The 24,389-nt window shown below is 51.9% G+C and overlaps 1 protein-coding gene across 2 annotated transcripts; it reads left to right on the top strand.

Annotated features, from left to right (window-relative positions):
- Nucleotides 1-375: 375 nt before the first annotated feature.
- Nucleotides 376-24,313, top strand: TMPRSS13 (transmembrane serine protease 13). 2 transcript variants are annotated; one of them, XM_073320746.1, is made up of 14 exons: nt 376-479; nt 1,432-1,515; nt 8,542-8,719; nt 9,835-9,945; nt 12,939-13,061; nt 14,027-14,156; nt 15,578-15,670; nt 16,621-16,664; nt 18,797-18,956; nt 19,805-19,977; nt 21,712-21,810; nt 22,497-22,639; nt 22,917-23,069; nt 23,879-24,313. In XM_073320746.1, exons 3-14 carry the CDS (start codon nt 8,659-8,661, stop codon nt 23,891-23,893), a joined length of 1,305 nt encoding a protein of 434 aa, XP_073176847.1. In that variant the 5' UTR covers nt 376-479; nt 1,432-1,515; nt 8,542-8,658; the 3' UTR covers nt 23,894-24,313. The 2 variants fall into 2 exon arrangements, with proteins under 2 accessions (XP_073176847.1, XP_073176846.1); XM_073320745.1 differs by having other exon boundaries at nt 1,372-1,515.
- Nucleotides 24,314-24,389: the final 76 nt, after the last annotated feature.

The following is a 24,389-nucleotide window of genomic DNA, read 5'->3' as shown; positions in this document are numbered from 1 at the left end:
GGGTCCCACAGGCTTTGAGTGTCACTGCCCATAACAGATTATCTGGCTACTCACTAGGGGTGTCCGGGAATTGTTCTTCCAGAAAGGTACGTCCGACCCTGTGGTGAGAACTAGGACCCCTGCCAGGTTCCTACCAAGTTTCTGTTGCCTCTGTATAAAGACACCCCTGCCCAGCTGTCAGGAGCAGGCAGGACTGGCTGATGGGCCGGATTGTAAAAGGCAGATATTTTTACACTACCTACTGGGTAATTGGAAACAAACAGCCAGCAGAGCTGAGTGACAGGTCAGGCCGGTTTTCCTCTGTCAATTACCCTGGCAGTTACCACACAGGTGCGAGCGCAGACAGACTTCCTGCTCCATTCCCGCAGAACTGCCTGTGCTCTTTGGATCCGACACTCTCCAGAAAACCATGGAGTTGGCGGCACTGTAATCCCTGGACTCCAGCCCTGGTGGCGGCCATGGAACGGGACAGCTATCTGGTAAGCTAGCTCCTCCAGCTCCTTGCAGAGTTAGCAATGCAGGGAAGTAGCCTCCCTGAGATCAGTGTTTAATTAACGAGCTGCTTTGTTTGCATGACAGGTAATTTCTGGGGGGGAACCTGGGTTTGTTTTCCTGCCCATTCTGTAGGACGTTCCTCTCCAGGCAGCATTTTTGTAAGAGATGGGAGAATTTGATGGCGTAGGGAGGGAATCATGACTTCTGGGTTCTATTCCCTGACACTGACCATCACTGCTCCATGCCTCGGTTTCCCCATTGGTAAAAGGGGCAGGATAATAGTTACCTCCCTCAGAAGGCGCTTTAAGGCTTAACGAGTGTTTGCCAAGAAGATGGTGGCATTGTGCTAGCGAAGGGGATCTTACTTTTAACTCAGTGGCATTGATATTTCATGGTGAAATAGACCAAGACCTCATGGAAGTGCAAGGACCAGGGAAAAGGCCAAATGCTTGGCTAGTGTAAATTCACCCTGCTCTGGTGAAGTCAATGGAGCAGCACCAATGTGCTCCCACAGAGTATGTGGTCCTGTGTTTGGTACAGAGAGGCAGTGTGATCTGAGCATGGGGCTGGGAGCCAGGAACTCCTGAGTCCTGAGCTCTCCACTCCTGCTGCCCATTTCTAATTATGATTTTCACCCTCTTAGCCAGGGGTTCTCAAACTGGGGGTTGGGACCCCTCAGGGGGTCACGAGGTTATTACATGGGGGGTCGCGAGCTGTCAGCCTCCACCCAAACCCCACTTTGCATCCAGCATTTATAATGGTGTTAAATATATAAAAGTGTTTTTAATTTATAAGAGGGGGGAGAGTCGCACTCAGAGGCTTGCTGTGTGAAAGGGGTCCCCAGTACAAAACTTTGAGAACCACTGCTCTTTGCAGAAAACATCCAACAATCGTCTCTCCTCTTTCTGGCCTTCTCCCTTTCTGTCTGGCGAGCAGTGACCACGGTCCCCTGTGCACGGTACCAAGCGGAAAGAACCAGCCTCTTGGGTGAACAGCTGCATCGACTTCGACTGAGGCACAGTAGGTTCCTTGTCGTGGTGAAACCTCCCTGTCTGTGCCCCGGCCTCAGCCCCTGGGCATTGGCCCCACTCTGCGGGTGGCGCACCTTAGCCCCGCTGCTGGGCATGCATAGGCCCCGTGGCAGTGGCAGAAAGTGCAGCAAGGAGGAAAGGGCAGGCTGGACTTTGCCTGTGACGGTGCTGAGCCGCAATAGAACACACCCCCTGTGCTCAGGGGACTTGTTCCATTTAACCAAGAGAAGGTTATGGGGAAACTGGATCATTAGGGCCAACATGGACCTGAAGAAATAGTGAGTTCTTTGATCTAGCAGAGAAAGGTCCAGCACGAGCCAATGGCTGGGAATTGACGAATTCAGACGGGAAATAAAATGCAGGTTTTAACAGCGAGGGTAATGAACCCTTGGAGCAACTCACCTGGGGGTGGTAGGTTTTCCAGCATGGCCATTTTTAAATCAAGAAGGGGTGTTTTTTAAACAGTCAGCTCTAGCTCCGACAGGAGTGACTGCAGGCAAGGCCGAGGGCCTGTGCTAGGCAGGAGGTAGATGATCACCGGGGTCCCTTATGGCTCTATAATTGATGACTCTAGGATCCCAGGGCGTGCTGACAGCACTCACCATCCTTCGTGCTGGTGCAGCAAGTACACCCCTCCTATGTGCTGGGGAGGGACAGCCACTTCTGGAGCTCCCCCTGGGCCAATGTAGCTTCCCGCTGCCCAGTATCAATCCCGCAGTCTGGCCTAAGCTGAGTCCAGGTCTGAGTGACATTAGAAGGCAAGGGAAGAGCAGCACCTTTGCAAAATCAGACCAGTCATTTGGACACTCACATATCAAGTAAATTACCTAACTTCAGGCAGTCACATTGGGCAATTTTGGCTTACCCTCTAGTTGAGAAAGCATGGACCTGGGAGTCAGGAATCCTGAGGGCTGATCTCAGCTCTGCTGCTGACTCACTGCAGGACCTTGGGTAAGCCCCTTCCCTGTGTAAGTTTCTCCATCTGTAGAGTGGGTGGAAGGGTGCTCACTCCCTTTACAGAGGGCTTTGAGATTTGTGGATGAGGGGCTTGTCTCACTGACTTGCAGGAATCCGTTTCTGACCTGCTCCAGCTGACTCAACACAGAACCAACGTTTTAGCCTTGCAGAACTTCCCTTAATATGTCAGCATTATTCCCTTCTTTGTGCTGGCATCTTCTAAAGCATCTGGTCTCTAAGTGTCCGACCAGATTTCAAAGAGGAGAAGTCACTGTGACTGATGGCCATGTTCCTTGCTCAGAATCCCAGAGCCTGGGTGCTAAATAGACCGCTGCCTGTCCCAGGGTACTTGACAGCATCAGAGGAAAAATCCAAGATAGCATTGCAGAATCAAGCATGCTTGGTTTTACTTCGTCACACCACAGGTTTTGGTTCATTATAAACTGTCTATGTTCTGACCTCAACTTCCTCCTGTGATAGTGCATGAGAAGGGATCATTTGTTTATATTCACAATGGGTAAAACTCTGGCCAGCACAGGGGCCTACTGACCACTTAATCCCATCCTGCAGATGCAAGTGAGGCATAAGCCTTGTGCTGGCTCTGCAGTGGGAGGAATTTTGCCAATTGCTAGGCAGTCAGTAGTGTCACTATTATTATGTTAATGCACTATTTATCAGGCTCCAGCCGCACTGTGCAAGCACACACAAGAGCCAGGCCCCTGTTTACACTCTAGCTCAGAGAAAGGCAAATGAGTTCAGAGGCTCACAGCAGATTGTGTGATGATCCGGGGAATAGGAAAGAAGAAGAGCAGATAGTTAGGCAGCTCATTTCAACTAATTCAAAACCGCATGGGTTGTTTGATCTGCCACCGATCTCATTCCTCTTATGCGACTGCTACTTAAATGATTCCTGTGACTTTCTGTTTCTAAAGCCCTTTGGTGGTGTCCTTTCATTTTGAATTAAACACCCACTCTGAAGGTGCAGACAATTTCTAACTGTCTCTTGCATCTGCCTTCCTGTCATTGTTTGATTCTGAACACTGGGCTTCGGCCCATGCTCTCCCTCTGTGGCGGGTCTCCCTACCTTGTGAACTTCATGTTAGGGACATGGCAGATTGTTTCTCACTTGCAGTCTTTAAGTCAAGATGAGATTTCTTTTGAAAAGCTACACTATTGCTCAAGCAAAAGTTCTGGGACTGAGGCAGGAATTACTGGGTGAAGTTCTCTGGCTTGTGCTAAGCAACAGGGCAGCCTGGATTTTACCATTATGGTCCCTTCTGGCCTTAACATCTATGAATCTACATTGCTGACGTGCTCCAGTTTTAATTCAAAGAGTAAAACTGGAGAGGGGCAAACAGTTAATAAAGCGCTGCTCGTGTATGTATCTCCCCCCGCCCCCCATCTCCAGGAACAGGGCACACAATGAGAATCAAGAACTGTCAAGAAATCGGTTTGCAAAATATCAGGAAATTCAGCAGAAAATTATTCTACCAGCTCTACTTCAAACCTCTTGGGCCTGATCCTCTGCTGAGTCAGTGGTGCTGGGCGGATTGACAACAGCGAGGATCTGGCCCGTTAGTTTTCTAGTTTCTCTCCTCCTTGTTTCTATCCCAACGTTTTGTGCACAGCACATGAATTCTTGGTACAGCCATTTATTAAATTTGCAGTGGCCTCCTGAAATTGGCTTGTACTTTGGATGGAAGATTCAGCCCTGCAGCAGGACCTCAGTAACAGGTTTGGCTCAAACCACGCTCACACTTGAGATCGGCCCTTTGTGCATTACCCAGCACACTTTTTCAGTGGCCAGCAACTCTCACTCCATGTTGTCTGGGTGACAGAAGACAGCACAAGCCCCTTGTGCTACTTAAGTCCCACTTAAACCTTCCTTCACCTAGTACACAGAGATGACCTTTTTTTGCTCTCTCTGGAGTCTGGTCTGCCACAAGTCCCACCTCCAATGAACCCAACGAGACAATACGGGAACTCCCACCTGAGCTTTGCTCATGGGACTGCAAGGAGCTCCGGCTGTGCAGAAAATGGGTTCAGCTGAGCGTGGACCTTTTTGAAATTCAGGCCCCTGTTGCTCCTGGTTAGCCACACTATTCTGGGGGAGGATCTGAGAAGGGAGGCTGGTTATTTCAGTGGAATTAAAAATAGCTCAGCCCCTGGGCCACTCCGTGACATGCCAAGTCCTGTGGGAAATGACAGTAAGGCAAACTTGCCCTTCTTCTCCTCCACTCCAGGAGTGTGAAAGCCTCAGGAGGGGCACAGGTAGGAAGTGACCTCTCTGCTCCTCTGTGTGTTTTTGGGGGAAGGGCAGAGAGCCACTCACAGCCCACCTTTCTCACCCTACTCGGGATCCTGACTCACAGCTTGCTTAATCCTTGGCTGCTCACTGGTTGTGCTGATGGTGTAGGGACTAGCTGGTCAGGAGTGATGCTGAGGTCACCGCGGTAGCAGTCGCACATAGAGACTCTTAGGTCTCTGTAGAGAAGGACGGGGCCTCTCTTCCCTATTGAGGGAAGAACCCCCAGTGTGCTGCTGGCTCTGTCTGGGCGAGGGTTTGCGCCCCCCCACCCCCCTCCGGCCTCACGCAGATGCTTAGCTCATGCACTGAAGCATGAGGCTTGACTGGCCTTATTGCTGTTAGCTTAAGACCTGACCATTGCTTACTGAAGTCAGCAGGAGTCTTTCTATTGATTTCAATGGGCATTGGATCGGGGCCTCAGATGCCTGTACGTGTTACTGAAGGAGGCAGTGTGGTCTGATGGGACTGAAAGCCAAGAATCCCAGAGAGCTCTGCTCCCAGATCTGCAGGGCAAGTCCCTCTGGCTAACATTTTAAAGGGTGACCATGCAAGTTTGGGTGCTCAATCTGAGACACTCAGATTTAAGGAGGCGCTGAGCACTCACAACTCCGGCTGGAGCCCATGGGGCCTGTGGGGTGCTCAGCATCCCTAGCAATCTGGCTTTGGTGCACCATGCTGAGCCCCCAAAATTAGCCACTGCTTTTGAAAATGTTGACACTAACTCCTCTGTGCCTCACTGTCCTCCCCAGTGAGGCACTGGCTGTGAGCCACTGGGGTTGGTCATTAGAATTGTCATAACGTGAGCCACCCACAATCTTTCAGTCAGTGACCCACCCACAATCTTTCAGTCAGTGACCTGTTGTGCAGTGAATTCCATGGGCAGGCTAGACACTGGGTGAACCAGCATTACTGCTGTGTGTTGTACGTAGACTGCCCGTGTTCTGGGATGGGCAGCTTTCACTCCACCTTTCATCATTTTGTGTCGCTCAGTTAAATCCCCTTGACGAGTTTTTAAAGGGACAGCAAGACCCACAAACACCACACGGTACAACCAGATTTAAGGGGACTTCAGTCAATGGCCTGGCTCAGCCATGTAACATTGGAAGAGACCTCCAAAAGGTTGGGATTGTGGGGCCTGATCCAAAGCCCATTGAAGTCAAGGCTAAAGGGGAAAGGCTCCCATTTAGATTAAGAGGCCTGATCAGAACAGCTCTCAGGTGATGTACAGGGCAGGGCTCAAGAAGGAGGCACCCCTTCATTTTAAGAGTGTTGCAAGAGTGGTGTAAGTAGAGTGGAGCAAAATTTTTTGGCCGAAACGTTTTCTGAATTTGTGTCATTTTTCACTGAATTGCTTAAAAGAAACAAACAAAACAAATTCCAAAAAAGTCAAAATATTTTGATGTTTTGATCTGAAAGGATTTCTGGTTCAGAAATTTCCTTCAGTTGTATCTAAAAAATGTCAAAATGTTAAGAAAAGCTAAAAATCCAAACGAGACACTTCGGTTGACCCAAAACAAGATTTTTTTTCAGCATTATGATTTGCCAAAAATTTCATTTTCAAGTCGATCCAAAACATTTTTTACAATTTTTCTGAATTGCCAGAGAACTGACAAATCAGTCATTCACCTTCTGGAAGTGGTAAGTGTAGGCAAGCCGAGAGCCCTGTCCCAGCAGCTTTTTGTGATGTTGTTGTACTCCACCAATGAGAAAAAAGAGAAAATAGTCTGATTGTAGGTGGGGTAGGGATATCTGTGGTGACTCACCCAAGGAAGCTAAATATTACATTTTAACAAAGGGCTTGAAGGTATTTACTGAGTCTACAGTGAAATGTGACAGCCTTTCAATGCACTCATGAAAGAATCTGCTATTCCCATAGCAAATTGGGCAAAACTAGGCTAAATAAAACCCTAAATAAGAAAATTCAGCTGGAATCAGGGTAATATATTAACTGCATTATAAGCTCTTGTGATTTCATCATGAGTCTCAGGCTGTTCGGTGGTTTTCTTCAAGCCCAAGCTCCTGCAGTCATGTGAATACACCAGCATCTCAGTTTACATTTTTTAAAAAAGGAAGTTCCTGGTTGTGGAGACAAGCTTGAAAAAGTGACCCCTACAGGCTCTTAAGCCAGAGGGCAAATGGAAGAAACTCCAAAGATATGAATTTAAGCTGATCTCATGACTTTTTGGAGCCTGACTCACGATTTTTGAATGTTTGGGGTTGGCAGAACGGTATTAAGCGCTGGCTTGTCCGATGGCATGTCCCTTGCTTATGGCATACACCCTTCCTTTGTGATACTGTATGTTGTGTAGAGATGGGCATCAGAAAAATCCCAAAGGCCAATGGTTCAGGCTCAAACCTAACAGCTCAGGCTCACTTCCATCACAGTGATGTGTCCAATGCCCTTGAAAAGGTTAGTGCCCAGGATCTCAGATTAAACAATGGATGTCTGTCCTGATGATGGAATGGTTCTGCCTTCTTTCATTGGGTGAGTATTCTCCCTCACTCAGCACCTCGCTGGGGAAGCAGCTGATTTGGGTCAAGCCAGATCTTTCCAGGTCTGTTGCTTATGTCACGAATTAAGGTTTTGAGAGAGTTTCTGTGGGACAAATCATAAGTAAGCACTGAAAATGAGTGGAACCCCCCCAGGAGAAAGACCCCAAAGGATATAGCCCTTGCATTTTTCACATGGAGAAGGAACTATGAACTCAATGTTTATGAACCATAAACATCTGACTTGTTTCCCCTTTGCACGAACTATATCAAAAGGCTGACTCATAGCAAATTCTGGTGGTTGCTGCACCATTCCTGGGCTCCCTCCCTGCACAAGTGAAATTTTCTTTTTTGCAAGTTCTCTGTTGCATGTGACTTTTTTACTGCTAAAATTAGCCAGGGATTTAAAACAGAACCTACATTAGCAGCAAAACCAATGTTTGTTCTAAATTCAAAGCTCAGGCTCTCTCCAAGGAGAAATGGGGGAACATGACACACGTATCTGGATTAAATTAATAAAGCACTCAGGAGAGATGAATTTGGGTAGAGGAGATAAATATTTAGTCCCATATTCACACTGATCAGTTGTGACATAATTGCAGAGCAGCATTCCAGGGCTCAGGAAGTTTCGGGCTTGGAACACCAATTATGAAATGTTACTAAATAACAACTGGAAGTTACATTGGCATTTTCTGAATGAGTGACTCAGAGGACTTATATAATGATAGATACTCAGTTTCCAAACCTGGGTACATAAATTGGGGCACCTAATTCCTCACCTGGGTTCTCACATGGGCACTGAGACACTGGACAGGGAAACGAGCCACCAGTGACTGAGCTGAGTACCAAACGTGTAATCAGATGCCCTGAGCTAGGTGATCAGCTTGGAAAATTTGGTTGTCAGCCTCCAAAAGGAGAAAAACCAGAATGATGCAGCATGATTCTTTGCAGAGACGCTCAGCATTTTCCAGCTCAACAAGAGCTCTGGGAAGAGGCACCTCTTGGGCTTTCTTTGCCTCCATAAGCTGGCCCGTTGTACTCTGGAGGTACATCTGCTGGGATGTTCGGCTGCCAAAGCCAGCCAGCTCCTTCAGGAAGCTCTGCTACTTGGATTTCCTGGCTGCATAAATGAGCTCTTGCTTCATGAAGGCAAGTCTTCTAGCTTTCCCTGGGCACCCAGGCTGGCCTTTGGCTACAGGGAGCTATCATCAGGGAATCTCCAGTAGTGTGTGTGAGTGATGGTGTTTTCTTTACCTACAGATCAGTCTGGCTCTGCCAAACAGCAGCCTCGCTCCCAACCCCTATGCCTTGTGAGTCAGTTGCCCCATCACCACCCCGTCTGCACATCCACGAGAGAGGGTCTGTGGGAGCAACTTCATGCCGTGCGCTCCAGAGTCTGGACTGGCTCCACCACGATATGTGGTTTGTGACAACACAAGTAAGATGGGTGGGGCAGGTCTCTTGGCAGCTACAGCTACTGGGAAGTCCTTGCTTCCTGGAGAGGTTGGGCGTGTGCTTCCAGCCAGCCTTGGAATTGTGAGCCCCAGTCGCTCATGCATTAGCTCCTGCCACGCTGGGAGAGCTGACTGGGAGATAGGCCTGGATGGTGCAGTCTCATATGGAGAGCTACCGGTGACTGTGTCCCATCACCCTCGGCTGGCTAAAAGGAACACCCTCAGCAGGGAGCTGGCAGGCTCCCTGCGGCCTGTGGGATGCGGTGGCAGCAGTGGAAGGAGGGGAGGGAATGCCCAGGGGCATTGCCCTCCTGCAGAGCGATGTGTAAGGGGTGTACGTTACACTCCTTTGCACTCACTTAGATGCCTGTGGCCTGGCTCTACCTGGCTAGTGTCAGGAGCTGTACTCACAGCACCTTGTGCATCACCTCTGCACCTGGCCCAAGGGTGGGATGCGCCCTGCTTTGAGGAATGGGGAGGTGACGTGGATGGCCTGTACATCCTGCCTGTGAGAACCAGGGTTTACACTAAAATTACCCGTAATGGGGACAATGATGGTATGGGCTAATCTAGCCTTTCACCTGGAGGCTGCCAGTTCAAATCCAGCCCACGTCTGCCGTGACGGAGCGCCGCTGTGCGGTGGCCCATGTGACCTGCGTTTCTGGGTCCCAGAAAACACTGGGGTGAGCAGCTGGGTTGTCAGCCCCAGCAGAGGGACCAAGGAATGAATGTGCTAGGAGAACGAAGCCTCTCTCAGCCCTAGCAGGAGCCCGGGCGTATTGGCAGGAGAAGCCTTGGGATCCTTGCACTGCCTCTGCCCAGGCTGCTCTCCGGAGGTCTAGTCACAGTGGGAAGCAGCTTGCCTGGGATCCCTGGGCTGTAGAAGGAACGGTGTGTGTTAGGGACACCTGCTCCCCTGCCTGTCAGAAATGGCATGTGCCTGCTGGCGAAGGAGCAATCGCACATCCCCAGACATCCCTCCGCAGGCCTAGGTAACACCACTGCCGTGTCCAAAGGGCTGAGCATCCCTCCTCTCCGTTGGGACTGTCTTGGCAACCATGTGTGCTAGTAACTGTGTTTCTGTCATCCCAATCTCCAGTGTCCCCAGCGGCAAGGTGCAAGGCCTCGTCGTGCATGGGCCAGAAGAAGCTGGTGCTGATCCTTTGCCTCTCCTTTCTGATAGTCCTGCTCATTGCCCTCATCCTGCTCTGTGAGTCCTTTCCCCTTCGTTAGCCACCAGCAAAACTGGCATATCCTGGGGTGCAGGCCAAGTCCCTGCGCCCATCTAGGGGCTTGGCCCGCTGCGGGAAATATGTCACCCAGCTTTGGGTTTGGGCAGGCCAAGCACAGCCACTGGCCTGCCAGCAGGGTTCTGGGACTAGAAACGCTAACAGGAGGGAACCCGACAGCCTGTAAAAGGAAATGGAGAAAATCCCTGCAGAAATAATCATCTGACAAACTCCTCGAGCTCTCTCCAGTGCTGCTCAGATTGCGGTGGCAGGAGGGGATGGCTCAGTGGCCTAACCTTCACGTTTCCTAATACTGGAACTCTCACTGGGGCTGAGCCGGGCTGGCCCTGCTAGCCATGGGTGAGGAACCAACGGGGTTCCATGCGCCTGAATGTGTAGTTCTCAACTCACAGGGCCTGTACACTCAGCAGAGGCATCACCTGCCCTGGGGCCCTTTGCCTAAGCATAGGGGATTGGCCAAAGTTTCTCCCTCAAATCCCCACTTCTCCCCATCCCAGAACTGCATCTGTGCGCAGCCCAAACGCTGCGTTGTAAATTATTGTTGGTGTTAGCATTACTGCACACTGGCGATGTCACTGTAGTGAGCGGTGGTGCATTTTTACGTGGAAAGATTATTTCTGTGTTGAATTTCAGTGTCTAGTGACCTGCTGTTGGGATATGCATTTGCTTTCTATTTTTAACAGATTCTAGTGCTAATCTACACTTTTTAAAATGACACCTCATTAAACTCCTGTGAGAGTACACTATCTTCTTCTATACACAGTTCATGTACTGAGAAATCTGGGTTTCACCCAGAACAGTTGTCTTAGCCTTTCCACCCGAGTTACTTGGCAAACGCCCCTACCCACTATGAGTAAGGAGCTAACCCTGAAAAGAAGACAAGTACTTAAGGACCTGATTCAGAGCTCCTTCAAATAAATACAAAGACTCTCACTGATTCCAGTGGGCTTTGGAGAGCCAGAAATGAAAGCCATTTCCCCATTCTCACATTCTTTAACCTGCCCAGCATACCTCTGGCCTGTCCCATCGTGCAATGAGACATAGGTCTGAGTTGTTGTAAAGCTTGTGTCAGCACCCATGCTCCCCTAAAGTTCAAGGCTGCTCAGATTGGCCCGTTATAGAGGGACATGAGCTGGGATTTTCTGATTTGGGTCCAAAGTTCCCCTGAGAATGAAGACGGTTCAGATCTGATGTTCCACTCTGGGCTCAGCTTAACAGACATGGACTAGAGATTTATGGTCTGTATTTTCTGCATCATATACAACCTCTTGGTTTAACACCATTGATTTGAGACTGATAACAGACTAGAAGGGGGTTAATTAGGAGCTCAGCTGGTCCCCACTCCTTCTAGCTCTTCATATCCCCCTGGGTGGGTTTGATAATTGTTCCTGTCAACTCCAGCCACAGCCTGGGAACTACAGGCTAGCACATAATGGCACTGCCTGGCTGTCAGAAGGAGGCAATGCAGCTGCAGTGCTAAGGATGTGATTCCTGGAAAGATGGCCCAGGTGGTGAGATGCCTCCATCCTTCTATTTCTTGAGTTTTCCTGACATCTGCTGGACACCTTGGAGCAAAGAATTTCACAAGGAAATTAAAACAACATCTTTCTGCCTAGTGTTTTAGATGTGACATGCACCCAAGTAATCAGAGGCAGATGGTTAGATGTTTAGATAAGGCCAACACTTTCCATTTCCTGTAAATATTTTCAGGTGTGGCCACAGCCATCAGCACATATGCTAGTCCCTCCTACTCTGAGTTAATCTCTGTGCCAGGCACACAGCCAGCGGGGAATTAGTAAGAGCTCACCAAATGGAAAGGGAAAATCAGCAGAGACCGAAAAGTTATTTTCCAGGTTTTACAGATGATGAAGCGGTTATTTTTTTAAAATTCCTTTGTCAAACCTAGCTGCTAGTTTTCCTTTTATCAGTTGCATTATTGAGCCGGTGCTGTATCAAGTGGATTCAAAACATTTTTACTGGGCGAATATTTTGCAGATGCAAATTAAAACTGCGTGAAGTGAGAATGGATTTTGAATGGAGCTGAGTCAAATGCAGCAGTTTTGGATATCCTGGGACAAGGGTGGGGATCAGGTGAACTAGAGATTGGCCTAAAGCAAACTCTGGATCTGACCTTGAGATCCCAAGGGCAGAACCCTGGCTCAGAAGATGCCCAGTCAGATTTGGCCTATAACAGCCTGAGGTTTGAGCTGTGAACCATGATCCAGGCTCAGACGTTGCATTCAGTGTTTGGACTGTGAACTCTTTTCTGGGTGTCGTCCATGTGGATTCACGTCCCTCTGAGCTCTGGTTCAGGGGAGCCCAAAACTGCAAAGGGAAACTCAGTTGACTTCCACTTGCTTCCTCCTAGCGACCACCGAGCTTTGCCTGAACCCAGCACAAACCGTAAATGGGCCACATGTCGTCTGAGTGCGTGTGGGTCTGTGACCCTTCGGGACTGAGCCTGGCTGCATTTCTAGGGGGCCAGGTTCTGGAGGTTTCAGAAAGAGTTTTGTCTGCCCAGTTTTCCAGACAGTTCCTCATGGAGAGCAGGGGTTGGGGCGGGTTGTAGCACTGATATAGGGGTGGGGGCTTGAGTTGACAATCACTTGGCTTGAGTGTGGGGGCATCGGGGGGAGGGGCATCAGGCTGAGTGACCCTGCTCTTTATTGCTTGCAAACCTTGGAGCAGGATACCATGTGAGGGGGATTGTGCCTGGGGAGCATCCTCTCTATGCCCCTGACCGGGACTTTGGAGCAACCACAACAGCGACTGCTCCAAAGAATCCAGCCCAGGTTAGTGCAACCCTGACCATGCACCAGCTGGGGTGTCTGGGGCCTGGGGTGAAGGAGCTGCCAGGCCTGGGATGGAATTGGCTGGCCGGAAATATCCCCTCCCAGCGCAGGTGACCTCCCACCCAACTCTCTCCAGCTCACCTCTGTGTGTTTGCTTGCAGTCCTGTTCTGGCGGTCCAACACCGGCTTTCTGTACAAGGAGCCAACTGAGAGCTGCAGCCACAGAGCCGTACGCTGTGACGGGGTGGTCGACTGCTCCCAGAAGAGTGATGAGCTGGACTGCGGTAACACAGCTGGGACGCAGGTGTCCCGCAGGGCGAGTGGGGAGCGGGACAGGCTCTGGAGTCATGCCGCTGCTTTCATCCATGCCCTGTCTTAGGGCCTTGTGCTCTAGGCTCCGAGCGAGCCCCCAGACGTGACCAGATCTCTGGGGCAGGAGTTTGCACTGCTGCCAAAGATGGCATGGGGCCCAGGGAATGCTGGGACCCCCGATGTGCAGGACCTGGGAGGAGCTGGGGCCCCTGGCGTGAGAGGGGGCAGCGGCTGGGCCGGCAGGGTGTAGCCACAGACCTGATGTTTGCTCTCACATTTTGGGCAGTGCCTGAAGCTGCTGCATGTGATGACTCTCGTGAGGGTTGTGTGGGGTTAGCTGGTGCTCCCAATTCCCAGGGGGATTCAGAACTGGCACCAATTACACACACCTGGCCCCGCTGACAGCACCTCAGGGAGATCAAGGCTGGAGGGGACAAAGAGGCTGAGCTGGGCTCTCCCTGCACTGGTTTCCAGTGAACAGGGTGAGGCACGTTGGCTGGGGCTGCACGCAGGATGCTAGTTCTGCCTTTGGCTGCCCCTGCCCCCTGCAGAAACAGGCCTTTGGTCCCCAGCTGTCACCTGGCGCTGGGGTGGAGCTCACAGTCACACTGCACATCCATTCACAGAATGTGCCATGCCCACGGATGCAAAGCGCAGGGGCGGGCTTCTCCTCACCCCCCTGGGCCTGGCGCCCGTTGAACTCTGTCAATTCAGTGGGGCTGCTCCTGATTTACACCTGTGGGCAGGAGAGGGGAATCAGGCTGGTCATTTGCCAGCTTTTGTGCATGATCATGACACAAGGGCCCAAGTTCAGCCCTGGTACAAGTGGGCTGGGCTCTTTGCCAGGCCCAGGTGCCTGTCTCAGAGGGTGAGCTGGAGCTGCAATGCTGCCTGTAGCCCCTGCTGATTCTGCTGTCTCCTTCCTCTGGGCCTGCAGTTCGGTTCAGGTGGGATCAGTCTCTGCTCCACGTCTACTCCAGCACCGAGAATCAGTGGCTGCCTGTCTGCAGCAGCGCCTGGAACGACTCCTTCTCCAGGAAGACCTGCCAGCAACTGGGATTTCAAAGGTAGGTCCCCAGAGACGGGCACTGTGCGTGTAGTGATGGGGGATGGAAGCCAGAAACCCAGCCCACGCCCAAAATGACCTGTTCCTGGGCTCCCCATATCCAGGGGGAGCTTTCCAAAGGCACAAGGGAGAGTGAAGTACTCAGCCCCCAGGCAATGCCACTGGGCCCCTACCAGCCCTTTGTTCTTTGAAAATCTCTCCCACAATGGCTTCCTTCCGGCCACCAGGTACTTCCCCCTCCTTTGCCGCTGCTCTGTGGTTGCTAGCTGCTGAGGGTTGCATGGACTCCTCCTGTTTCTCTCTGCACCTTCCCTCTGTATGGCGTTCGCTAAGTCACCCTGGGGTTTGCAGCAAGGGGAACCTGACCTGGGAATGGCGGGGAATAGCACTGATCCATGCACGGCTGTTATTGGAAGGGGAGTCAAGGCACTTGTCTGCAGTGGGAAACCCCCGTGTAGCTGCACTATCCCATTGCAAACTCCCCCCCACCCCCAGTGCAGATGCACAGGACCCTTGCAAGAAGTGACTTGAACTGGTGCAGGTTACCCAGGTTGTTTTCACAAGCAATGGTGCAAATAACTTTCTACACTAGTGCAGTGCGTGTGTACTAGGATTTGCATCTGTATGGCTAAACTGTCAGTGCAGCAATGCAAAAATCCCCGGGATAGACCAGCCTTAGCTCTAGTGCAACTAGGGTGACCAGATGTCCCGATTTTATAGGGACAGTCCTGATATTTGGGGCTGTGTCTTATATAGGCACCTATTATCCCCCATCCCCTGTCCCGATTATTCACACTTCCAGTCTGGTCACACTAAGTGCAACCCACTTTAGGAGTTTGGATCTTTGCTACCCTCTAGTGGGTGGTTCACATCTGGCTACTGCAGCTGCCAGCTAATGGGTCTGTCTCCACTGCAACTAAACACCGACAGCTGGCCTAGGTCAGCTGACTCAGGCTCATGGGGCTCTTTAATTGTGGGATAGATGTTTGGGCTCAGGGACCCTGGGAAGGGGGAGGGTCACAGCAACTTTTAGCCCTGCAGCCTCAGCCCCGCAAGCCCAAGCCATGGATCTTTTATTGCAGTGGAGCTGTACCTTTGAGGCCCTTGCTGTTTGCTCTGGGGTGCTTGGGTTCAAGCCCCTCTGGTGACCCAAGCAGGGGGTTGTTCTAAACCGACAGTGGGTGAAGACCCAGGTTCTAATCCAGAGTGGGGTACTCGTGAACTAGCGCTTTGCGGGGTTCGAGTGCCAGGGCCCCATCACAGCACCACCCTGCAGTTCAGTGTGAGTGGCAGCAGCGGGGGGAGATGCCCCGCTCTGGGCTACGGGATTTTAGCCCCTCTGCTGCATGCCTGATTTTCCCTTTGCGGAGCGAGAATTAAGGAACCCTGGCAGCATGACATGTCTGTTCTGTCTCCTCCCAGCACATTCAGCACAGAGTACGTGCCAGCCTCCTTCCCTGGCAAAAGCCTCACTGTCACCAAGGAGCACCCCTCGATCCAGCAGAGTCTCAACAGGTAATGAAGAGGATCAGTTGCCTTTTCCCTGCTCCTCCCCGTGTCCTCTAGTGCCCTCGGGGCCCCTCTCTGCCCATGGCACTCGCTGCACGGTCCCCTCTGAACGAACTCGGGGGGAAAAAGGCCTGAGTTCGTTGTGGACACCGGAACAAAAACAGGGGGCAGGGCTGGGCACCAGAGATGGCAACCTGGCAAGACTGGGCTCTTTGCTTTAGAAAGGAGACAGTGTTGTGTCGCCTTGGCCCAGTCTGGCAGCCCTGCTCGGAGGGGGGCACACGGAGCCCCTCCACCACGGCAGCTTTTCCAGCAATTCCAGGAAAGGGAGGGGAGGGCTGTAGCACAACCTCCGCAGCCCTGATGGGATGGGAGCGCTAACGGCCAGAGGAGCAATCTGAGCAGTCTCTCGTCAGCTGGATTTCTGAGAGAACCATGAAGTGCAGTTAGCCCCTGCACTCGTTCTGCGGCGGGAACCCAGGCAAAACTTCATGTACCCGCAAGGAAAGTCAGGGCAGGTCTGAGCCTGCTGGAGAGTGGCCCATGCTTTAGCAATGACCCACGGGTGCCTGGTGCTTAAGGGAGCCGAAGCACCTTGGAACAACAAACTCTGGTCTCACTTTACACCAGTGTAAATCTGGAGTGGCTCCAAAATAGTCATCCTCTGTCTGTCTGCCACTGTGTGCACCTGCCAGAGGTGGGGCTGCAGCTGTGAGACAGAGAGAGGCAACCTGAAGGGATTTTCCAGGAAGTGAAGGGGAGACGTGATCTTGTAGAGAACTCCCATTTCTCTTTACTGAACAACAAGAGAGAATCTGCGTTGCTTACATGCTGGCTGAGCATGTTAGGATGGACAGGAGGGTGAGGGATCATCCACTCGGACTCTTTCTCTTGTGCTGTCTCAGCCTGGGTCCATGTTTGACTTTGTCTCTCGTTTGTTTTGTTCTCTCCTGCAGCTCCAAGTGTCCCACGGGAAAATACGTCTCCCTCCGATGCACAAGTAAGAGGGAGGTTTTACCATTGCCATAAAGCATAGACATGGTGACAGGAGAGCTGGGTCTAGAGCGGGTCTCGAAACCACTGAAAGAACTGGTGTGAAAATCGTGTGAAAATGGTTTTACTGGGTTTTGGAAATGTTGCCAGATCCCAGTTTCTCGGCAGTTGGTTGGAAAAGTGAGAGAATTTTCACCCAAACTTTTCAGGAGGTTATTTTTTTCATTGAAATTTTGAATTTTCAATGAAAATTTTAACAAAAAATTTAAGTTCACAAAATTTAGATCAGCTCAGCTGATCTCATGTGACATCATGTCAACTGCCATTTTTTCTTTATCACAGTTGTACACTCTTTCTTTCTTTCTTTCTTTCTTTCTTTCTTTCTTTCTTTCTTTCTTTCTTTCTTTCTTTCTTTCTTTCTTTCTTTCTTTCTTTCTTTCTTTCTTTCTTTCTTTCTTTTTCTTGACAGACTGAAAATATCAGTCTGTGCTATTGTCTATTTATGTGCTCACTTTCTGTAAACGTATACAAGTAAATACTAGGGGCCTGCCCCTAGAACTGCTCATCTATCCTAATCTAGTCATCTCTGTATCCTATCTGTCTGTCACAACTCGGGGTTTTTAAGGTGTCTGTCACTGTAATATATAAGCAAAAAGTCCCTGTTTCTTATCATGGAATCATAGAATATCAGGGTTGGAAGGGACCTCAGGAGGTCATCTAGTTCAACCCCCTGCTCAAAGCAGAACCAGTCCCCAACTAAATCACCCCCGCCAAGGCTTTGTATAGCCTGACCTTAAAAACTTCTAAGGAAGGAGATTCCACCACCTCCCTAGGTAACGCATTCCAGTGTTTCACCACCCTCCTAGTGAAAAAGTTTTTCCTAATATCCAACCTAAACCTCCCCCACTGCAACTTGAGACCATTACTCCTCTTTCTGTCATCCGCTACCGCTGAGAACAGTCTAGATCCATCCTCTTTGGAACCCCCTTTCGGGTAGCTGAAAGTAGCTATCAAATCCCCCCTCATTCTTCTCTTCCGCAGACTAAACAATCCCAGTTCCCTCAGCCTCTCCTCATAAGTCATGTGTTCCAGTCCCCTAATCATTTTTGTTGCCCTCCACTGGACTCTTTCCAATTTTTCCACATCCTTCTTGTAGTATGGGGCCCAAAACTGGACATAGGACTCCAGATGAGGCCTCACTAATGTCAAATAGAGGGGAATGATCGCGTCCCTCGATCTGCTGGCAATGCCCCTACTTATACATCCCAAAATGCCATTGGCCTTCTTGGCAACAAGGGCACACTGCTGACTCATATCCAGCTTCTTGTCCACTGTAACCCCAGGTCCTTTTCTGTAGAACTTCTGCCGAGCCATTCGGTCCCTAATCTGTAGCTGTGCATGGGATTCTTCCGTCCTAAGTGCAGGACTCTGCACTTGTCCTTGTTGAACCTCATCAGATTTCTTTTGGCCCAATCCTCTAATTTGTCTAGGTCCCTCTGTATCCTATCCCTGCCCTCCAGCGTATCTACCACTCCTCCCAGTTTAGTGTCATCTACAAACTTGCTCAGGGTGCAATCTACACCATCCTCCAGATCATTTATGAAGATATTGAACAAAACCGGCCCGTTTTTGTTACCCCTCCAGCTCAGTGGAATATATATTACTTAGCATAATAGCTACCCTATTTCACTGTGGGTGTAAGTAATAGCCCATGCAATTCAAAGTTGCAGGGGTCAGAGAGTCCAATTGTCCAGCTGGATTGTAAAAGTGGAGGCTGAATGACTTTAGACTCTCCTCCCAGCATGCAGCCAGCATTGTACAGCTGTCTAGGGTATTATTGGGTTCTCTTTGCAGTTCCACTGAAGCAGAAAGCCGTTGCCACAGCTGGGGGCAGGATACTGGAACCGATGGGCCACTGCTCTGGTCTGGTGTGTTAAATGCTCTGTCCCTGTTGGTGGAGTGTTATCCGTGAGCACGTTTTGCCAGGTGTGCGATCTGTTAGGTGATCCTGTAACATGCAGGTGGGCCTGGCATGATTTTTCCTGTTGAGGCACCTGACTGAGCTAATGGACCTTTTTGAGTTTCCCCTCAGGCTCCCACGGGAAGATTTGGCTCCTCAGCTTGTTTCTCTTCCTTCAGGCTGTGGACAAAGGACTTCTGGCCGGATCATTGGGGGGAACGAAGCTTCGGCGAGTAAGTGGCCCTGGCAAGTTAGTCTCCAGTACGGGCCGAGCCACATCTGCGGGGGGACAGTCATTGATACCCAGTGGGTGCTGACAGCTGCCCACTGCTTTTTCATGTAAGTGGTATGCCTGCTAACTGGCTGTGTTGGGTGCAGCCAGCAAGGGTTGGTTTAGCTGCGGCTGATGACGGGAAAGGCCTAGGTGAGGAGAACAGAAGATGGGAGTTATCGGGAGCCATGTTCCACTCTCGGTCACAGGGTTGAAATGCAGACAGACTCTGCTGGAGCTTGAGTCACTATGGATCAACGCTGATGTCACCTGGGATCAGAATTTGGCTCTCTCTCTCTGCTGGGACTTTGGACCCAAACTGGAAGCTCCCCACCACAAGAGCTAACACAGAATTTCCACTAGCTGCCAGCCACTAGAGGGCAGGATCACAGCTGTGTTCCAGCCCAGTCCGGCTCCTGGGGCCCGCTGCAGCTCTCAGTGCACACCAGTAGCCGATCCTTGCACAGGCCCTCGGTTTATATGTAATCATTTTAAGGTGGATGCATCCACGGCTAGGGGCGCGCAGACAGAAAGCCAATAGCAAACACACACGTCGGGGCCAATGCCTGGAATAAGAAATCAGCATCTGTGCAGAATGTACAGCTGAGACCTGCGCTGTAGATAAGAGAACAGGGACATTGCCTTTGAAGGGGGCGAATTAAAGCGCTGACCTGCGTATACCGGTCAGGCTCGGACATAAGTCCTGCTTGGATTGGGCTGAGCAACCCAAACCTCAATTGGCATGGTAGAGAAGTTGGTAGGGAGCGGGGTCTGAGCTGAACAAAACTGGGAGAGAGCATTTCCTGCCAATTTTTTAACTCCAGTCCTTGAAACTAAGTGCTGGAGGGAGGCTGGAATCTGGCCCTGCTGCTCAGGGCAGTCCCTGCATTACATCCCCCTGTCTACATCTGCTTAGGAACAGCGTGAAGATCCTCAATGAGTGGAAAGTGTATGCCGGGGCCTCCAACCTGCTTCATCCTGCCAAGGGCATCCCCACCTCCCAGATCATCATCAACTCCAACTACAGCGATGACTATGACGACTACGACATTGCGCTGGTGAAACTTGCCACGCCCTTAACGATATCGGGTGAGGCTAATTCCCACCCTCCTCAGACTGGGAGCTGCAGGGCCTGTGCGTCTGCTTGACTTGGCCAGCCAGAGCGGCTCCGGCTCCACAGGCCAGGCAGGGGCTAAGCGTCTTTGGGCAATGAGGTCTGACTCCAAGACACATGAGAAGCAGGGGGGAGCCAGATGCCGTCGGTAAGAAGGTGCCGGTTTTACACAGGCACTTTTCTGCCTGTAATCAGGGTAAGGCCCAGCTGGTGCACAGCGCTGTACTGAGCATGCCCACGCGGAGACCGTCTCCCTGCAGAGCCTGAGGGTGACAGTGGGGCTTTATGCAGGCACAGGGACCCTCTGCACGTCCGGCGGCAGGACCGGGGCTGACAGCCGTCACCGGGCAGACAGAAGGCCGAGGGGGTACTGCTGAGCCGTTAAATGGGTGTTTATTGTCATCCCCCCTGGGCACCATGGGCATGTGGGGTGAACAGCCCTGCACTGCTGAGTCATACAGAGAACATCTCTTGATTTATACCTGTAAAAGTGGGTCCTGGGATCTTCGTAGGCATGTTTATGGAGATCGGTTTAGGGTCTGGCTAATGGGATGCTGGGCAGATGACCTGGGAATGAGACTCGAATAGCACCAATGAATGCACCCCCTGGAAGCGCCGTCCAAACACTATTACAGCCAAGAATTTTCCCCTCCCTCCGTGTAATCTGAAAACGGCTCCGTCCAGTGCTAAGGAACCAGCCTGACAGCCATTGCCACGTGGTGTGGGCTAGTGTGGGGCTCCTGGAGCACACCGGGCATGGGCCTCATGCCTCCCAGCCCCCGGGGAGGTGCGCCCCAGGCCGATGCTTGCTGAGCCTTCTCGCTTGGCTTGGTCACAGTGAGGATGTCACAGGGTGGCTGGCCCTGGATCCTTTGTGCCGGAACAGTTGCTCCCCTTTGTCCAGGCAAGGGGGCAGGGCAGCCCCTGGACAGTGAAGGACCAGGGACAATCTGAGGGAAAGGGCTGGTGAATCAGAGCTGCCTGAGCAAGGGTCAGGAAAAGGGGCAGGTGAGAGCTGCTGGAGCCAGGAGGTGTATCGTGGGGGAAGGCAGGAAAGCAGCAAGAGGGGGTTGCCGGCTGACCTCCCCACACCGGAGAGGGCTTCAGGTGTGGGAGCAGCGGAGAAATTTACCCACTGACATCTGCATGCTGGAGAGCTGAACCCCGGGGAGCAGTGAGGGGGCCAAGGGGCGCGATGGGCGCTCCCTGGAGTGGATGATCTCCCAGCAGAGAGGCTGGGAAGAGTGGGTGCAGTCCAGCTGGAAGGGCTGGGGTGCCTGTCCTGGCTGAGGGACATAGGAGGGCTGACAGAGTCTGGTGTGGCGGAAGATGCCGGAAGGTGGCATGTGTTCCGTCAGTGGCTGAGAGGCTATGTGATTTGAAGGACTATTTGCACTGGGGTGATAAAGGGACTGTTTACACTATGCTTCTGTAATAAATCAGCCCAAGGCAGGAGAGCCTGGCAGAGTCCTTGGGTTACCTGAGAGGAGAAACTGAGGCAGATGCACCAGTTCTGCCGTGGCCTGCCACAGGAGGGCACTCCAGGGGGCCACCCATTGACAGATGGTTAGTGAGACAAGACCCGAGTTTAGGTCCTTCAGACGACAACGCTCCCTGCGGAGGCTGCTGGAATACGAGTGACTGCAGCTATTCCCTGGTGCGTGTCAGGCTCACTCTCTTTCCTTGTTTGGTGTTTTCCTCTCTCCCAGGGCAGGTCCGCCCCGCTTGTCTCCCGATGTCTGGCCAGACATTCCAGGCTGGGAGGACGTGCTTCATCACTGGCTTTGGCAAAACCAGTGAGAACGAAGGTGAGAGTGGGGACTGAATCTGAATTCCCTTTGGGGAGGGGCCACATGCCCTGCTGTGGCCTCAGTCCAGCCGGGCAGCACCATGGGGGAGGCCTGAAAAGGCAGCTATGCTTCGTGCTACAGGATACGGGGGAGCCAGAATTTTCAGTCTGGGCCAATGACTCTGTGCCTCAGTTCTGAGGGGCGCAACCTGAGACCTGCTGGTCCTGATTCTCAGAGGCGCTGAGATGCTGTTGATGGAAGTCCAGGGGGGCTCAGCACCTCTGTAATATCAGGGCCCTACAGGTCCCGATCTGAGGACCCCCACAGTGAACATGCCTGAAGCTGGTGGCCAGTTCTGCTAAGGTGACTTTAATCTGTGAAGCCACCATGAAGATGTCTGTGAGAGGAAGCCCAGTGGTCTGAATGATGGAAACAGGGCATACGATTTCAGAGAATACCTTTCTGTGGGCACGGCTAAGAGCCAGCGACCTGCCTGCTGTGGGATTCTGTAGTATGAACAGCTCATTCAGTATTCAGTGCAGTCGTACGTTACAGTGATCCCTGTGGCACCTTCACTTACGGCTGTGATGTGCCGGGGGCCTGCAGCCTGCGATCTAGCGGTGACAGCAGGTGGCCAGGGACTCGCTTTCTGTGCGCAAGCCAAGGGCACTGCTTCACCTGTCCCTTTTCTGTCACTGTTCCAGAGAACACCTCCCCAAAGCTGCGGGAGGCGGAAGTGGGCTTGATCGACTACAAGATCTGCAACAGCAGTAGCGTGTACCAAGGCGAGCTGACCCCCCGCATGATGTGTGCAGGGTACTTGCAAGGAGGGAGGGACTCGTGCCAGGTGAGGTTTCTGCCAATGTTAGTCTGGAAGGGTCTGCAGCCTAAGCAGGGGTGGGGGTTGGCTAGAGGGGGGTGGGCACCACATTGATCCACAGACACCCCCCGTCTTAGCACAGACGTGTGGTCAAGCTGCTCCTGGAGACGTGCTGTGTTCTGGGCACTGCACCCGGCGGCACCCTGGAGTGTGCACCAGCTGTGCAGTGACTCGAGACCTCTGCAAACTGAGTGCACGGCGGGGTCTCCCTCCGAGTTCTCCTGACTCTGCCTTCCCGCTCTAGGGTGACAGCGGCGGCCCCCTGGTCTGCGAGGATAACAGCCGGTGGTACGTGGCCGGAGTGACGAGCTGGGGAATTGGCTGTGGCCAGAAGAACAAGCCCGGGGTTTACACTCAAGTTACAGAGCTCCTCAGCTGGATTCACAGCAAAATGGAGGTGAGCTGGCCTCAGGACTGAGCTCCAGTGGGAAAGTGCCTGTCTCTGCCCCATGTGTGCAGGCGAATGCCGCGGTCAGTCACCCTGGCGAGAGCAGAGGCTTTCCAGATGGCTCCCAAACAAACGTGAAGGACCTTGGTGGCTTGACTCTTGTGCTGCAACTGCCATCAGCCGCAGGCCCTTGGCAGAGCGCTCGCCTCACCTCCAGCTTGTGTCCTGGCTTGGGAGCCCCTGCTGAGACAGAGGCAGCAAGGAGGGAAGTGAGGAAAAGTGCGAGCCCTAGAGCCTCACGTTGGCTCATCGGGAGTTATGGGGTGAAAGCTTCATCCCCTGGAATGCTAAGTGGGCCAGATGCTGCTCTTGGTCCCACTGCTGTAAATCCAGAGTGACGGTGTCTAGCTCAGGGGAGTTACAGCATCCCTGAAGGCAGGATTTCTCCCATTGTCTTTATGGCGTTGCAGACAGGTTGTTAGGAAAACGGGGTTCGGGCTGCAATAACTCTGCAAAGGCACGGGTTCCAGGCTGGCCCAGGCAGCCATGTTGAGCACCAGCCTTTCCCAGGACCCTGCCTGCCCGCTGTGGGTGTTGCAGATCCCCTGGTGCTTCCCCAAAGACTGGGGTTTGACTCAGTGCCTTTTGACCAAAACGTCCCTTCCCCGCAGCACCGCTCTGCCTCTGTGCCACTGCCTATACAGAGGGTTACGGGCAGTTGTGGTGCATCATGGAAATCAACACAACCCTGGAGCGTGCTGCTTGAAGCTTTGGTGTTTCCTGTCTAACCAGTGCTCTCCTCCCTTTTCTCTTCCCAGAGTGAGAGTGACTAAGGATGAGGCAGGCATCTAGTGGGGCTGTGGCTTCTCCTGCTAACAGCTCCAGGTGCAGCTAGATCCTCGGCGCTGGTCTGCTGTCACAGGGCGAAATGCCAGTGATTGCCCTTTGAGCATGGACTGTCCGGAGGATTTATGACCTGGTGCTGCCCTGAAGCCCTGAAAACACAGTGCCTCCAGAACTTCAAAGTCAATTCATTTTGCCAACAACCAAGATGGGAAATATAAGCAGAATACCAGGGGAAATGTCCCAATGGTGAGACCTGTGAGCTGGTGAAATACTTTCCCAAGGGAAGTGGCAGAAGCCCTATTACCTGAGACATTTAAAACTGGACTTGACAAAGCACTTGAAAATATGCTATAAGGCACAGTCCTGCACTGACGGGTCCCTTCTGTCTTTAAATTATACAATTCTTGTTGTCTTGTAAATGGAAACGTCAGGCCTGCTTTCTCCGAGTCTTTCGTGTCAGAACCCGGGTGGACAGGCAGGTCA

Source organism: Lepidochelys kempii, chromosome 22 (genome assembly GCF_965140285.1).
Source record: "Lepidochelys kempii isolate rLepKem1 chromosome 22, rLepKem1.hap1, whole genome shotgun sequence".
NCBI lineage: Eukaryota > Metazoa > Chordata > Testudines > Cheloniidae > Lepidochelys > Lepidochelys kempii.
Note: the sequence above shows the minus strand (reverse complement) of the source record. Positions and strands in the feature narration are given on the sequence as shown.

Bases quoted from the DNA above. Each gene is read 5' to 3' on its own strand.
- TMPRSS13 (XM_073320746.1), top strand. From the start codon at position 8,659: ATGCCGTGCGCTCCAGAGTCTGGACTGGCTCCACCACGATATGTGGTT. The intron at 13,062-14,026 runs GTAACACAGCTG...CTGGGCCTGCAG, and splicing joins GAGTGATGAGCTGGACTGCG to TTCGGTTCAGGTGGGATCAG. The intron at 15,671-16,620 runs GTAATGAAGAGG...TCTCTCCTGCAG, and splicing joins ATCCAGCAGAGTCTCAACAG to CTCCAAGTGTCCCACGGGAA.